The sequence below is a fragment of the Pongo abelii genome, chromosome 21 (genome assembly GCF_028885655.2).
Source record: "Pongo abelii isolate AG06213 chromosome 21, NHGRI_mPonAbe1-v2.0_pri, whole genome shotgun sequence".
NCBI lineage: Eukaryota > Metazoa > Chordata > Mammalia > Primates > Hominidae > Pongo > Pongo abelii.
The window spans coordinates 5,202,017-5,216,540 of NC_072006.2; the positions used below are offsets into that span (position 1 = coordinate 5,202,017).

General features: G+C 47.7%; 1 protein-coding gene across 1 annotated transcript in view; it reads right to left on the reverse strand.

The window, feature by feature from the left end:
- Positions 1 to 14,524, reverse strand: part of JAG1 (jagged canonical Notch ligand 1) — a 36,341-nt gene that overhangs the window by 3,778 nt on the left and 18,039 nt on the right. Inside the window, exons 6-23 of the mRNA XM_002829952.6 lie at positions 11,026 to 11,156; positions 10,689 to 10,808; positions 10,137 to 10,250; positions 8,807 to 8,920; positions 8,079 to 8,192; positions 7,618 to 7,664; positions 7,106 to 7,279; positions 6,507 to 6,657; positions 5,491 to 5,655; positions 4,517 to 4,630; positions 3,902 to 4,015; positions 3,689 to 3,802; positions 3,409 to 3,525; positions 2,902 to 2,929; positions 2,333 to 2,418; positions 1,046 to 1,159; positions 343 to 452; positions 20 to 253 (exon numbers count right to left, since the gene is read on the reverse strand). Of these exons, the coding sequence (XP_002829998.1) occupies positions 20 to 253; positions 343 to 452; positions 1,046 to 1,159; positions 2,333 to 2,418; positions 2,902 to 2,929; positions 3,409 to 3,525; positions 3,689 to 3,802; positions 3,902 to 4,015; positions 4,517 to 4,630; positions 5,491 to 5,655; positions 6,507 to 6,657; positions 7,106 to 7,279; positions 7,618 to 7,664; positions 8,079 to 8,192; positions 8,807 to 8,920; positions 10,137 to 10,250; positions 10,689 to 10,808; positions 11,026 to 11,156 (2,161 nt within the window). The remainder of the gene's footprint in view (positions 1 to 19; positions 254 to 342; positions 453 to 1,045; positions 1,160 to 2,332; positions 2,419 to 2,901; positions 2,930 to 3,408; positions 3,526 to 3,688; positions 3,803 to 3,901; positions 4,016 to 4,516; positions 4,631 to 5,490; positions 5,656 to 6,506; positions 6,658 to 7,105; positions 7,280 to 7,617; positions 7,665 to 8,078; positions 8,193 to 8,806; positions 8,921 to 10,136; positions 10,251 to 10,688; positions 10,809 to 11,025; positions 11,157 to 14,524) is intronic.

Genomic DNA, 14,524 nt, shown 5'->3' on the forward strand with positions numbered 1-14,524 from the left:
AACAAAAGTTGTTACATACTGGTGACATCATCTCCTTGTTAAAGGTAAATGTGATGTTCGCACAGTTATCCTGGTAATAGGAGTCAGAGGTGCACTTCGTCTTCACTGGCTGGAGACTGGAAGACCGACACTCGCCCACACCAGTGCAGGGGTGGACGAAGCACTGGTCATCCAGGATGGGGATGCAGCTCTGCCCGCTGGGGCACTCGCTGTGCCCTTTGTGGAGCAGGCAAGGTCGAGGGCCACACCAGACCTGGAGAAAAACAGAAGCTGGCAACTTAGCAGGCATGCTCATCCCTGATTCCAGAACACAGATGAACTGCGGCAGCCATCATGTCCTACCTTTGAGCAGGCGATCCGTCCATTCAGGCACTGGCAGGTATTACAGTCGTCATCCCATTTGGCCCCATCTGGTATCACACTCCCCATGGTGATGCAAGGTCTCCCTGAAACTGACAGGTGGAGACTGGTGAGCAGTTTATTTTTCGTGAACTGGATCAGGGTTCAATTCTTTGGTCCCTGTTATGAAATGGTTACGCCTGTGCCCTTTGCCATGTTAAGATCATTCTTCCCACAGTAACAGCATGTGTACTTCCTGCCTTTGCTGGCTCTGCGCTTGGCCACAAGACCTGCTCTGGCCAATGTAACGTTGGCAGATGTGATGTGAGCAGAGCCTTTGACCAGCCTCTTTGCACGCCTACCCATTGGCGATGAAAGGAATATGCCCCAGACACAGCCACTGGTCGAACTGAACCCAACCCACAGCACAATCTTTCTGCCCATGCTGCGTATCATGAGCAACAAAAATAATGCTTGCTGCAAGCCACAGCAGTTTGGGATGGTTTCGTACACAGTTTTGTGGCAATAGCTGACCAAAAACAACAGCTACCTGTTTTGGGAAGACTCTTCACGTTTCCCTTCCCTTGCAGCCCCACTGTGTGTTCCCTCCCTGAGCACAATGGCTTATTTGTGAAAAGTCAAATGGTGACTGCAAAGCTCGCTCACCCCAGAAGACCCATGGGCAGCTGGAGCCTGGCACACATACCTTCCTGGCACTTGGCACCACTGTGCCCTGGAGGGCAGACACACCGGTAGCCGTTGATCTCATCCACACAGGTTGCTCCAAAGGCACAAGGTGAAGACTGGCATTCATTGATGTCTAGGAGAAATGGAGTTCAAGTTTAGGGACTGATGGTGTGTGACAATGTTTTGAGATTGTTTTTATTGATATAACATACAAGAAAAGCATATTATCATAAGCTTGATGAATTTTCTCTCAGGTAAGCAGCATCCAAAAGAAGAAACAGATCTATTGCAAAAACCTCCAATCACTGGCTCCCAAAGACCACCACCATCCTGAGTTCTAACAGTGGAGAACCATTTTGGGAGGCAGCAATTTTTGATTCCTTTGACAACAGTGCAATTTACAGCAAGCCTGGCAAAGTTTCCTGGAAGGGGTCAGACAGTAAACATTTTAGGCTTTGTGGGGTATATAGTCTCTGTCACAACTATCCAACTCTTGTGGTATCATGAAAGTAGCCACAGACAATACATAAATGAATGTGTGGCTGTGTGCCAAGAAAACTGTATTTATAAAAACAGACAGTGGGATGGATACGGCCCCCTAGGCCACAGTTTGCCAACTGTTTATTTAGAAACATGAAACAGATACAACCTGCACCCATCTAGTGCTGAAGACTAGTTAATCCCAGACTTGGATTTCAAGCACCAGTAAAATTTCAGACAGTTTGGGTACAAGAATCAAACCATAACTACTCTAGCACCTTTTTTGTTCTGTAAGAGAAAGGGCTTGTAAAAAAGTAGAGAAAAGGCTCAAAATAATATGCTTTAAGCCTCTTGAAAAACTGCGTTGCCTGCCCCTATTTTCCTGTTTTAGTCATTTCTCCAGGGCCTGATCAGACCCAGCACAGACAAGCCTCTGGAAGCCACAGTCGTCCTCCCTTCCGTTTGTATTAGCTTTATCCTATACCAGTGTAGCTGTGGTTAACGTCTGCTTGCCCATAATTTCATGTTAGTCATGGGGAAATGCACACACTTTCTTCAGGACCCCAGTGTAGATTAATCATCAGATTCTGGCTGGCACTCTCTCCCCAAAAACAAGGAGGGCTACACCACCCAGGGAACCACCAGCGGGTACCTGGGAGGATCCAGCCTCGGATATCTTAATCCCAGCTGGAGGAGAGAGATCCTTTGCTCTATGAGAGCTACTTAAAGGGAATGGTGGCTTTGTTTTTAAAGATGAAAGTCTTGGGCTGAGGCATGGAATGAAGCGGTAAAGCCATTGGGAAAACCAGACAGAGACAGTCCTTACTTATTCTGCAGTCGGGCCCAGCAAAACCCGGGGCACATTCGCACCGGTACCAGTTGTCTCCATCCACACAGGTGCCGCTGTTGTAACTAAGAAAGCAAAGACCACCTTGGTTACCAACCTCCCAGTCCCTTACTCTGGCTGCCAATCACTCACATGTCACCACACCAGTTACAGTCAGTGGCTCTCAACCCATGGCCATTGCCTGCGGAATTTTAAAAGAATACTGATGCCTGGGTCCCACCCCCAGAAAGTCTAATTTCATAGGTCTTGGTTGCAGCCCAGGCAGCGGGATTTTTAAGAGCTCCCAGGTGATTCTGGTGTGCAGCCAAGGTTGAAAAATCACTGCTCTAAATGAGGACACAACCTGGCTAATTAAAGTGTGGTCCATGGGGCAGCAGGATCGCTTTACCTAGGAGCTTGTTAGAAAAGCAGTCTGAAGCCCCACCCCAGACCTCCTGACTCAGAACTTGCATTTTAAACACAATCCCTGGATGATTCACACACACACACACACACACACACACACACGATAGTGGATGAGCACTGGCTTAAAAGGATGTCACACTTACCAGGGATGAGGGCTGCAGTCATTGGTATCTGCAAAGAAAAGACAACTTAATAGTGAGGCCTTCAACAGGGAAAGCGGTCTTAGCCCTAAGTAAAACCACCACTTATTTCCCTAATACCCAAATGATAAAGTCGTAGTTAACACCAGCAAAATACCTTTGCTAAATTGGAACCAGGCCCGCACCACACTTAGTTTCATTTGCTGTGAGACACATGTACACAGGAAGAGGCCCTGGTAGGGGATAGGGGTGGGGGGTGAGAATGGAAGGAGACAGGCTGCTGGTCAGACCCAGAGCTGGGAACTGAGACGCCATCTGTCTCCACTTATCTCATTGGCGACTTTCTCATGCCCAGGTCAGGGCTGTATCCCATCAAGTCATTAATGCAGACCCAGGTGATACAAAAGCAGACATCAAACAGCTCTGCTTCTGGTTTCCATTGCAAGTCCCCAAGGGTGTCAGGATCTGCTCCGACAGCCCTGGGAGAGTTCAAGAGGGGAGGACACTCACTCTGAGCACAGATGGGCCCCTCCCAGCCTTCCTTGCAGACGCACGTAAAGGACTCGCCGTTGACCACACATGTGCCCCCATTATGGCAGGGGTTGGGCAGGCAGCTACTGTTTCGGGCTATAAAAGAAGAGCAGACAAGACCACCCTCCCTGAGTATCCAGCAACAGTCTGGAAGGGCAAGAACCAGGCCCAGAGAAATATCATAAGCTCCAGAGGCCAACCAGCAGACACGCCCAGGTGGCCATGCCCACTGCAGATCCCACGTGGGGCAGAAAGTTACCTATGTTACAGGTGGTTCCTTCCCAGCCGCCAGGACACATGCACTTAAAAGCATCCCCCTCATCATAGCAGGTGCCACCGTTGTTGCACGTGGCCTCGTCACACTGACTGTCACCTGGAGGGAAATATTTCAGTGTGAGTCCCAGTGGCCCCCTCCCACAGAAGACAGAGGGAAGGGTCCCAGAGATAGCATCCAAGGCCAACTACCACTTACGTGAGTGGCAGGTCTTTCCTTTCCACCCATTTTTACAGTCACAGTAGAAGTCGTTGACCAGGTCGCGACACGTGCCCCCATTGTGGCAAGGGTTCTGGCTGCAGTCATTAATATCTAGAATCAAAGAGGAGATAATCGGCTGACAACAAGATCCAGGACCACTCACGACAGGTGAGAGCCAAGCCTTTCCTACTGCTACATCCAACACCCTATTCTGAGAACAGCCACAGTCGTAGTACTTGAACACAATCAGGCTTTCCCAGGAATAAAGGAGCTCCCAACCGGGTTACTTTGAATGCCACAAGTTAGGCAAGATTGTGGGGTGGGCCTCTGGAAGTCCCATGGAAATTAAAGTAGAAATATGACTTTCCTTGCAAGCAAGAATATTTATTACACAGTCTAATTCTATAGGTCCTCAGCAGAAGCTCCTCCCCATAACCTATCATCAGTACTCATAAATGCAAATGAGATACAAGTGATACTGTCCCACTGCAGAAATTACTGGGGTCTTGCTTCCAGAGATTTCCAGTACAAAGAAAGGTTTCCCATGTTGAAATGGGATCCCTCCAACATGACCCATACATCCCAGAGCTCCCCAAAGAGTGGCAGACTCACTGGTTTCACAGTAGGCCCCCTCCCAGCCGTCACTACAGATGCACTTGTAGGAGTTGACACCATCGATGCAAGTGCCACCGTTTCTACAAGGGTTGCTCTCACAGTCATTAATATCTATGAAACAAAGTAAAGCAAAAAAAGAACTGAAGGACTTGTGAAGCCATAGACAAGCACTGTTCAGTAGTTTTCATGGCCCCCTCCTGACACAATGCACCTGGCACCTCCACCTGCTACCCTCCATCAGGGTTGCTTCTCAAATTAGACAGGCAGCTTATCAAGCAGAAGCTTCCAGAGAGTGCCTTACCCACTTAATGCCCTCACATGGGCATTCAGTCACCTGTACTTGGTGAAAGTGGGAAAGAAACTCCTACAGAAAAGAGGAATCACCCAACCTAGCAACATTCCAGAATGTTCCAACATAGATATGGAGGCTCCGAGGCAGAGTGATCTGGGAAATTGAACACGACCTCAGTCTTAGATCCCAGATGTAAGGATAAGCCTCGACCGGTCTCCCCAGCCTTACTGTTTCTGATTAAAACAATTTCAACACTGCTGGGTGCGGTGGCTCACACCTGTCATCCCAGCACTTTGGGAGGCCAAGTTGGGGGGGGGGGCGGGGGTGGATCATCTGAGGTTGGGAGTTCGAGACCAGCCTGACCAACATGGGGAAACCCCATCTCTACTAAAAATACAAAATTAGCTGGGCGTGGTGCGCATGCCTGTAATCCCAGCTACTCAGGAAGGCTGAGGCAGGCAGGAGAATCGCTTGAACCTGGGAGGCTGAGGTTGCAGTGAGCCGAGATCGTGCCACTGCACTCTAGCCTGGGCAACAAGAGCGAAATCCGGTCACAAAAAAAGAAAAAAAAAAAAAAAAAAAAAACAACTTTCAACACCAATGATCCCAGGGTGGGCCAGGGGCAGGGGCAGGGGCAGGCTGGGGAGCACTGGTCCATTCCTGGATGAGGGAGTCTTACTTTCATGGCAGTATGTTCCCGTGAAGCCTTTGTTACAGTCACAGGTGAATTTGCCTCCCGACTGACTCTTGCACTTCCCGTGAGGACCACAGACGTTGGAGGAAATATACCGCACCCCTTCAGGTGTGTCGTTGGAAGCCATGGCCACTGTGCAGCTGTCAATCACTAGAAGATAGGCTTGGGATCAGATCACAGCCATGCACCCACAAGATGCGGCGTTCCTAAGTCAAGGGCCTGGGCCAAGCCCACTTTCCTGGAGACAGGGACCCTCTGGCTAATGAGACACACCCAAGGGAAGCCAAGATACTGGCAACGTGCCACGTCATATGACAGGCAAAGTTGAGACTCCAGGCAAAGAGAGTTTTAAAGCATTTTCTCCCTCCACAACCAGGAAAACCCACATGCTTGTGGATCCCCTTCATCCTACCTTTGACATCTACCCAATTTGGTAAACACTTGCTAAGGAAAAAGGACCTGCTTTATTTACTTCCTTTTTGATCTTAAGCAAGGCTCAAGGACAATCTTATAGAAGCTTTAAATGTTATGCTGCCTAATACAGCAGCCACCGGCCACAAGTGGCTATTTACATTTAAATGAACTAAAATGAAATAAAATCAGTTTCTAGTTGCACTAGTTACAGTCCACATGGCCTGGGGCTCCCATAGCTGACCGTGCAGATACAGAACATTCCCCGTCTGCCATTGCAGGAAGTTCTGTTGACAGTGTTGTTCTCAGGCATTTGCCTCAGCGTTGCACATCAGCCCACCCCAGAACAGGAATGCTAAATGGATTTCACATTCTCTCCCCTGGGCTACTTGTAGACACGGCTCTCCCACTGGCAGGCCTGAATAGATTGTTTCCACGTGTTGCAGCCCGTTACACAGGCAGGATCATTTCACTATAGAGGTCCTCCTCACCAATACATTACTTCTCACGTGTAGCAAGGGGCAGTGGTAGTAAGTGGGGACAAAAGGAGCAAGTCTGGAGACAGCCAGGTCCCGGGAGAAGGGAGGTACCTTCACAGGGGGTCGTGCGGCAGTGGTCTTTCAGGTGTGAGCAGTTCTTGCCCTCATAGTCCTCGGGGCACTTGCAGAAATAGTCGCTGGCACGGTTGTAGCACTGGGCACCATTCTGGCAGGGATTAGGCTCACAATAATCAATGTCCAACTGCAAATATCAGGAACAGTGAAAAGGGGGAGGGATCAGAGTAAAACAAAGATGTCACGATAACTTCTCTGGAGCAGCAGGCACTGGAATCTGACAGTTCCTTCAGTTTCTATTAGGAGACACCCTGTAAGATACATCTCTATGCTCTAGGGACTGCCAATGCCCAGTATTTGAAACAACGGGGCAGAGTGGGACAGGGCACACAAGAGGGGATGGAGGGAACAAAATAGAACACAAAGACAAAGACACTAAGAAGAAAATAATTCGTCAATATCTCCTTCCACCAGCATTTGTCTAGCAGAGACTCTCTCATCAATAGGATGCTAATAGATGTCAGGAAATTCCAGACACAAGAGCTGAGGGAGAAGTAAAGGGGAAGCGGGGGAAGCGGAGGAGGCAGCGGCTCTGCTGTAAAAACTTGGCCATCTGAGGTTTTGCCACCACTCACCTGACAGAGGTTTCCAGAGAAACCAGTGGGACACAGACACTGGAATCTGTTGATTTCATTCTGACAGTGACCCCCATTCAAACAGGGGTTGCTGGCACATTCATCGATGTCTCTCTCACAATGATCGCCTGCATAGCCAGGTGGACAGATACAGCGATAACCATTAACCAAATCCTGGAAGAGGAGAAGGGGAGAGAGAGACACGTGCTTTTTTTCTATGTATTCCACAAACACAGGGCTTCAGCGGTTTAGCATGACTGTTGCGGTTTAACTGGTTCACTGAAATAGCCAAATGCTAAACCTCTGAAAGTGGTTAGAGGAATTTCTACGTGCATGCCTTCAAAATGACTCCCACGAGGCTGGGGTAACATGAGCCCTAGTGAAACTTCCGAGAGACTCTTTTTTCACCCAAATTTTTAAATCTCACAGGGGCAGAGCTCTCCTAGTGTCACACAGATCTAAAGATTTGTTGTCAATTGTCAAAGTTTTGATTTAAGCAAAGATTTACATACCCGACAGGAGGCGTCATTCTGACACTGGCCAAGGCAGTCATTAATATCTAAAAAATAAATAAGTCATCATTTTAAAGAGGTAATTTACAGTGAAATTGGGCTTAATTGAAAAGCCTTTTCAGCTCAGGATAGATAAGTTTCAAATCAGATTTCCTGTGTGCTTCCCGTGAGATAAGGTTATTACGCTGGGTGGGGACCCTCCCTAATTCTTCCAGAATGAGGGAGTGAAACTTCACATCATTGTTTCAGCCACATTATCAGAATATGGCTGGTTTTAGCAGCTAATGAGCCTGATAAAGTGTATGTTTTCACTGCTGCCCTGACCACTCCCTCTCAAAAAAACATTCCGACTCTAAGGGTTTCCTTCTAGTGCTCAAGTCCTAGGACTGGAGCCCCAGTAAGGACCAGCAAGTCGGCTACCCAAGTTTCATGAAAATCAAAATGGAAACAAAGTCACTCACTTATGTCACAATTCTGACCCATCCAGCCGGGAAGACAGTCGCAGTAGTAGCTGGCAATGAGATTCTTACAGGATTTGGCGTTTACACAAGGTTTGGCCTCACATTCATTTGCATCTGAAAGGAGATGGGGATGAGCATGAGAAATGAAGTTCAACCCCCATCTCCCCAACCTTGAAAAAAAAAAAAGAACAGGTCAGAGTGTGTCTGAGACATGAGACATTTTAATAAGCTAGCTAAATAAAAGATACTAGAGGTTCCCTCTATTTTAAGCATCTGATCCCTCTCCCTAGCTATTATCCAATGAGAACCTTAATTGATAACTTTCCAGCTGCTAGTTAACCAGCCCCCACAAAACAGCAGAAAGCCACCAGGCATTTCTGTGCAAAACCCAGCGCAGCCTAGTTGCTGGGATTTAAATGTGGCAAAAAGAATGCAGACAGCTCATTCCTCATGAGATCATCCCTGTTTGGAACCCAGCTGAACACTCCTCGGACAGACGATTGACATGGTTCAAGGAATCCCACGACTTTCCCACAGGGCCTAAAAGAGCTAGTCCATTTGCATTCAAGTTATTTCTCCCAGGCCTGCTAGACTCTTGATAATAAATTACTTCGTAGCATGATGGAGTGTGAACTCACACTGCTGGCCACACGCTCGTCTTCTGTAATGGCTTGGACAATCAAAGCCAACCTTGGTAAAAAAAATTACAGTCGCAGGGATGTTCTTACCTAACTGGCACGTTTTCCCAGTCCACTGTGGGGGGCACACACACTTAAATCCGTTAACCAGGTCCTGGCAGGTGCCCCCGTGGGAACAGTTATTAGGAGAACAGTCATCAATGTCTGGTCAACAAGAAAAGGAGGGGTTGACAATTCAATCCATCTGACAATTAGATCCTTTAACATCACCTCTTAACATGAGGGGCTGTCATTGAAGAGCCAGACACCTGCTACAAGGAAAGCTACAGCAGGACAAGTGGGACGGTGACGATAAGGCCAAAGCCTTGATTTTAGCTTTAAATCCCCCACTGCCCCAGTTCATGTAATCCCCAACCTAAGCAGTGGGGGAGAAAGACAGCTGGATACTGACAGAGCATCCACCCCAGGAGGAACACAGGACATCTCTATCTGCCTAATCTTTATTTTTAAAGAAAAGTTTCATCATGGCTCAGAAGTAGCTAAGAAGTAAGGAAAAATAGTTCTTTACAGGTGGAAAACCTTATTCCTCTCATTTGCTTAGAGTTTGCCCAAAATAGCACATCTAGAGGCTGCATTCTCCACTTTTGCTCTGACCAGAGACAACTCCTAACAATTTATGAAGCATTCACTTTTGTGTCTTTATGACAACCCTGAGAGATGGGAATTGCTACTGTGCCATTTAAAGAGGGCCCGGGGAGCTTCTGTGGCCTGCTGGAGTCCCGCAAGTGACAGGTGGGGGCCCAGGACCAGCACAGGCAATCTGACCCCAGAAATCCACATCCATAACCACACCTGGGGTGCTGATGACGCGGTTCTCAGACCTGGCTGCACTGCAGAATTCCAGAAGTTTATCAAAGACCATGGACTCCCCAATTCTGGAGGGAATCTGGGGGACCCAGAGATTTACACTGTAAAGCAGCCCAGGTGATTCTGATATACAGCCCTGTCTCACAGCCAAAGGAACTCTGCAGGCCAGGTTCTTCTTTGGGGGCCCCCTGGCCCTATGACAGAATCCAGTAGTAAGTGACAACCTCCCCTGAAGACAGCCTCTCCATGGCTGCAAGAAGAATAACCACAATTGGAAGGTGGCCAGCTCCAGGAAGCAGATGCAAAGGAACAAGCGATTCCACGAGGACGTTCCTTCCAAGAACAGATACATGCGCTACCTTAGTGGGACAGGATGGGGGTGCTGGGAGACTTCCAAACACACAAGCCACCAGACTGCTTACCAGACTTAGGCCTGCACCTGCCCCTCTCCCACTGAGACATTCTACACTGGACAAGCCTAGGTACCTCTCCCCAGCGTGGTATCTTGGCACAAGGATCCTTAGAATGGACACAAGCTGAAAATTGGACTTACTTGTAGAGCATGTGGGGCCGGTCCAGCCTGGGGAACACTCACACTCAAAGCCCAGGGAGGTCTCCTTACAGCTGCCTCTGTTGTGACAGGGATCAGAGAGGCAGGCGTGCTCAGCTGCAAAAACCAGGATGGCAGTCAGCGAGGGATGCCTGCGCACCGCTACCTCCCCACACCCTCCTCCAACCGAATCCCACACCACAGCCACTAGTGCAAGCATATTTCAAAAACCAAAAGCAAGCGTGTGATAGAACCCTGCTGTGTCAAGGAAAGAAAGGAAGTCATCTTTCTCGCTGAGCTGTCTCTAACCACATTCCAAGACATCTCAGAGCTGGGGTCATTTCATCTCCCGCTGCCTCCTATATGAATCAGCATCACCCGAAAAACTTTAGAGACTTGAAAGTTACAAAGGCTTATAGAATGGTTGGGATAAGGCCTATCTTTGGAGGCTAGTTTCACTTTTTTTTCCTTAAACAAGTCCTTAAAAGTATATTTTTTAAAAGCTGAGTACAGAAAAATTAGACAAAGGGCTCTCATTCAGCTTGGACCACTTACCAATTTCACAGTTGGGTCCTGAATACCCCTCAGGGCAGGAACACTGATATTTGTCAGGGCCTGTGTTGCTACAAGTTCCCCCGTTGAGACACGGCTGATGGGTCCCACAGTAATTGAGATCTGCCAAAAAGATCCTGGAGTCACTAAGAGACGCCTGTGAAGATGGCGAACCCACCATGTTTCTAGCCCCAATCGTCTTTTGAAAAGAAAAACCAGAAAACCCACACAGCATTCAAGGAGAATTCAGAATAAAAGCCCCTGCCAATAAAATTAAAAACCAAATTACTGCCATCCCACCCCCAGATCCCACCCTGGGTCTCATCCCTAAGGGCCATACCTTTGTCACAGAGCTGGCCGCCCCAGTTGGTCTCACAGAGGCACTGCCAGGGCTCATTACAGATGCCATGGACGCATCCCGGGTGCGGGATGCACTTATCACAGTACAGGCCTTGCCAGCCGTACTGGCACCTGGAGACACACAGCACACCTCCAGGTTAGCCTTTTGAATGTTAAGAGAGACCTGTACAATTCAAATGGAAGACTGCAAAGTCCAGGCTTTTTCTGTTTTGTTTCTGGGGACGGGATGGTAGACTCCCAAGGCTCATCAGGGGCTCCGTATAAACAAACATTTTCACAGTTGAGCTGAGGTCCCCTCCCAGCCGACTCCTGACAAAAGGAGGGCTGTTTGGGAAGAGGCCAGCATGGGGATGCCCTTCACAAAGCCACTCTCTTCTCAGGCTAACACGAGTGAGCCAAAGGTGAAAGCATGGAATAAATCAACCTGTGCACCTAGTTGTGACAGAGCATAGAGGAAAGGACTCTCCCGGTGACAAGAGAGCTATGCCAAAGTCTCTGCAGACGCTGCACTTGGCACTCTGCTCTTTGTCTGCACAAAAAGTCACGACCCCAGCGCACAGAAATGCAACAAGCCACCAAATGCAGCAGGAAACTGCCTCACGATGACGCTTTATTTAAAAAAAACAAGGAGAGAAAGGGGCACCCTCCCTTGGCCAAGGCCAGAGTAGGCTCTCTAAACCCACTTCTATAGGGAAGGAGAAGGAAATGACAACACTTGGAACCAACTCCATAATTTGTGTCCCATTACTGTGTGCTAATTTATAGTGATTTCTAGCTTTGCCAAGAAAAGAAAAAAAAAGAAAGCAGTCTGCTTAATTTATCTAGTATTGGGGGAGTTGAGATTCTTTTATATAAGCACCTTGATTAATCGTACTCTTTTGGGGCCAAATAGTGCCTTTGATCCCCAAACACAAACAAAAACAAAAACTTTCACCTGGGGTGGGAAAGGGGGCAGCGTCTCAAACCACTCTCCCTTCAATTTTCAAGCCCTCTGAAACTTTAATTGCCTTCTCAAGAGCCAAGCTTTAACAAGGGTGGGGGAAGGCAGGGAGAAACATCAACTAGCCTCCCGGTGGAGGGTGGAGGGTGGGGTGCGGGTGGGATGGGCAACGTGTTTCCAGAACGGGACCTGGGAAAAGCCACGATCAGCGCCAACCCCCTAAGCTGCTCAGCTGTAACTCTGGAAAACAACCCCCGCCCCCTCCAGCTCCCCAGAAGGAAAGGCTTTCGGTTTCCCAAGAGCAGGCTAGCAAATCCTTGTCATGGGAAAATTATAGGGATCTAGCTAATAGCTAATCACCCACGGCTGAGAGTCAACTTAACCCCTGAGAATACTGACTAACCACTTCCTAACTTCTAAAACCAAGCTATGCACACCCACATGCAAAGAAATCACTAGAATGTGTGGTTTAAAGTTAGACACTGGATTCTGGTTTATGTAAAATGGAATGTCAACGTGATAAGTGACTAAAGGAGTAAGATAAGAACAAAATTACAATCTAAATAATTTCTCAAAAGCGGACACCCACGTTAGTGGGAGGTAGGGGGGTAGCCATTCTGTCAAGGCTGATATTCTTAGCCTGAAAGATAGTAAGAGGGAACTGATTACGAAATGGCAATATTCTCACCGTCTTCCCTTATTCTCTTCTAAATTCAGGATCACTAGGCCTCTTCAAGTTGCCTCATAAAGGCAAGGAGAGGCAGCTGAGGACCCAACCTCACCTAATTAAAGAGACCTCAATCCCCAAGCATAAAAAAGCAACCACAAGAGGCCATGGATGACTTCAAAAGAAAACAAATAAAAATACTGACCCTAAAAGAGGCACCAACCAAGTTATCCCAGTTTAATAATATATGATTAAGATTCTCATGAGAAATTGAAGTGACTTTCCTCAGATGATGATTCATAATTAAGTTTGATATTATTGGCAGGCTTGCAATAAGCAAGCATGTATACCCAGGGAAAGGGACTCAGTCTACTTGGGAACAACAAAAACCAGTAAATTTTCTCATGTGGGGGTGAAAAAAAAATAACCCGTGTAATACATAATCCAGAAGACAACTTGCAGGTAACTTGCCATTCAACTATTTCTGCAGCAGGACACAACCTGAACTTCCTCAGCATGAAGGTACTGTTTTGACTTTCTTTCAAGGTAGGGAGAGAAAACTGGGCTGGGAGACTATGCAAATGATGTGTGGGAAAGTCGCACCTTAAGTAAATAAGGCCATCAGTGCATGTCTGGGCAGGGAGAGGGAGGTGGGACTTTGAAAGAGAAAGGGCTAAATTCTGGAAACAAAGCCTGTTGTTCTGGCTGGGAGGGCCCTCCCCTGTATAGCTGTATAAGTGTGTTCTGATGACAGCAGCACAAATCACAGTCGGCCTCCGCTGATATCCATCTGAGCAGGGAGCAGGCTTGGAATCACTAATAGCACTGCCATTGGGACTTTCTCCAGAACACCCTTAATTAGGAAGAGTTAAGGTAGGTGGATTCCTGCTCCACATTTGACAGCAATGCTGTTAAATACTACAGTCCATCGCCACCAATGGGAGACAGCAGGAGAAGCCCCTCAGCCTTCCAGGAAATAAACTATCTTTCTGAAGTGTAGGAAGAGACAATTCAGGACAACCAGTTCTTAATTTAGTTCCATGTTCCCCCTTGCATGGGAGGGGAACAGACGGAGTGGTGGAATCAAAAAGGTAAAAGCCACAGATAGTTCTCTTTAAAGGAGCAGCCTCAAAATTTACTAAGCAGCAAAGTCATGTGGCAAGCTTGTCAAATGCAGACTCCTGGGCCAAACCAAGGACTAGGATTCTATGGATGTGGGATGGAGCCCACGAACCTGCATTTTAACAGCTCCCTTGTTAATTCTGGAAGTTACACTTTGAGTACTGAGGTTTGTGGGCAGTGATTGCTGATGGTCCCATCAGCAGCATCGCTTGGGAGCTTGTTAGAAATGCAGAAACCTGGGCTCAGCCCAGACCTATAGAATCAGGACCTGCGTTTTAATAAGAGCCCCAAATAACATTAGTTTGGGACATACTGGTTTAGACTATGTTTCATAAGATTTCTCTTTACTCATGTCAGAGTAGCTTTGGGGGCAAAAGTGACAGGCTCAAAGGATCCATTTAGTGTTACTCCTTAAAATTTGGGAGGAGGGAGAGTAAAGCATAAGACTGCCAAAAACACCACAGACACCAACAATATTTCCCGAAATAAGCCTTTTCCAAATTGGCATAATATAAATTTCAAGAAGTTCCAAAACCCGCCATCGTGAAGTGGTCAGGGCAGGCCTCCCTTTGGCTTCTGCATTGTTCCTGGACCATAAAGGAACAGACTTCAAAGGACTGCAGCAAAAGTCTACATTCATCAGGCTCAACTGACAAGATTCCAGGGCAGCCATTAACCTCTCAGCACCAACCCAGCTCCCGCCTGCAAAGGGGCCAGGAGATTGGACTAATCCCATTCTAAAGAATGCTG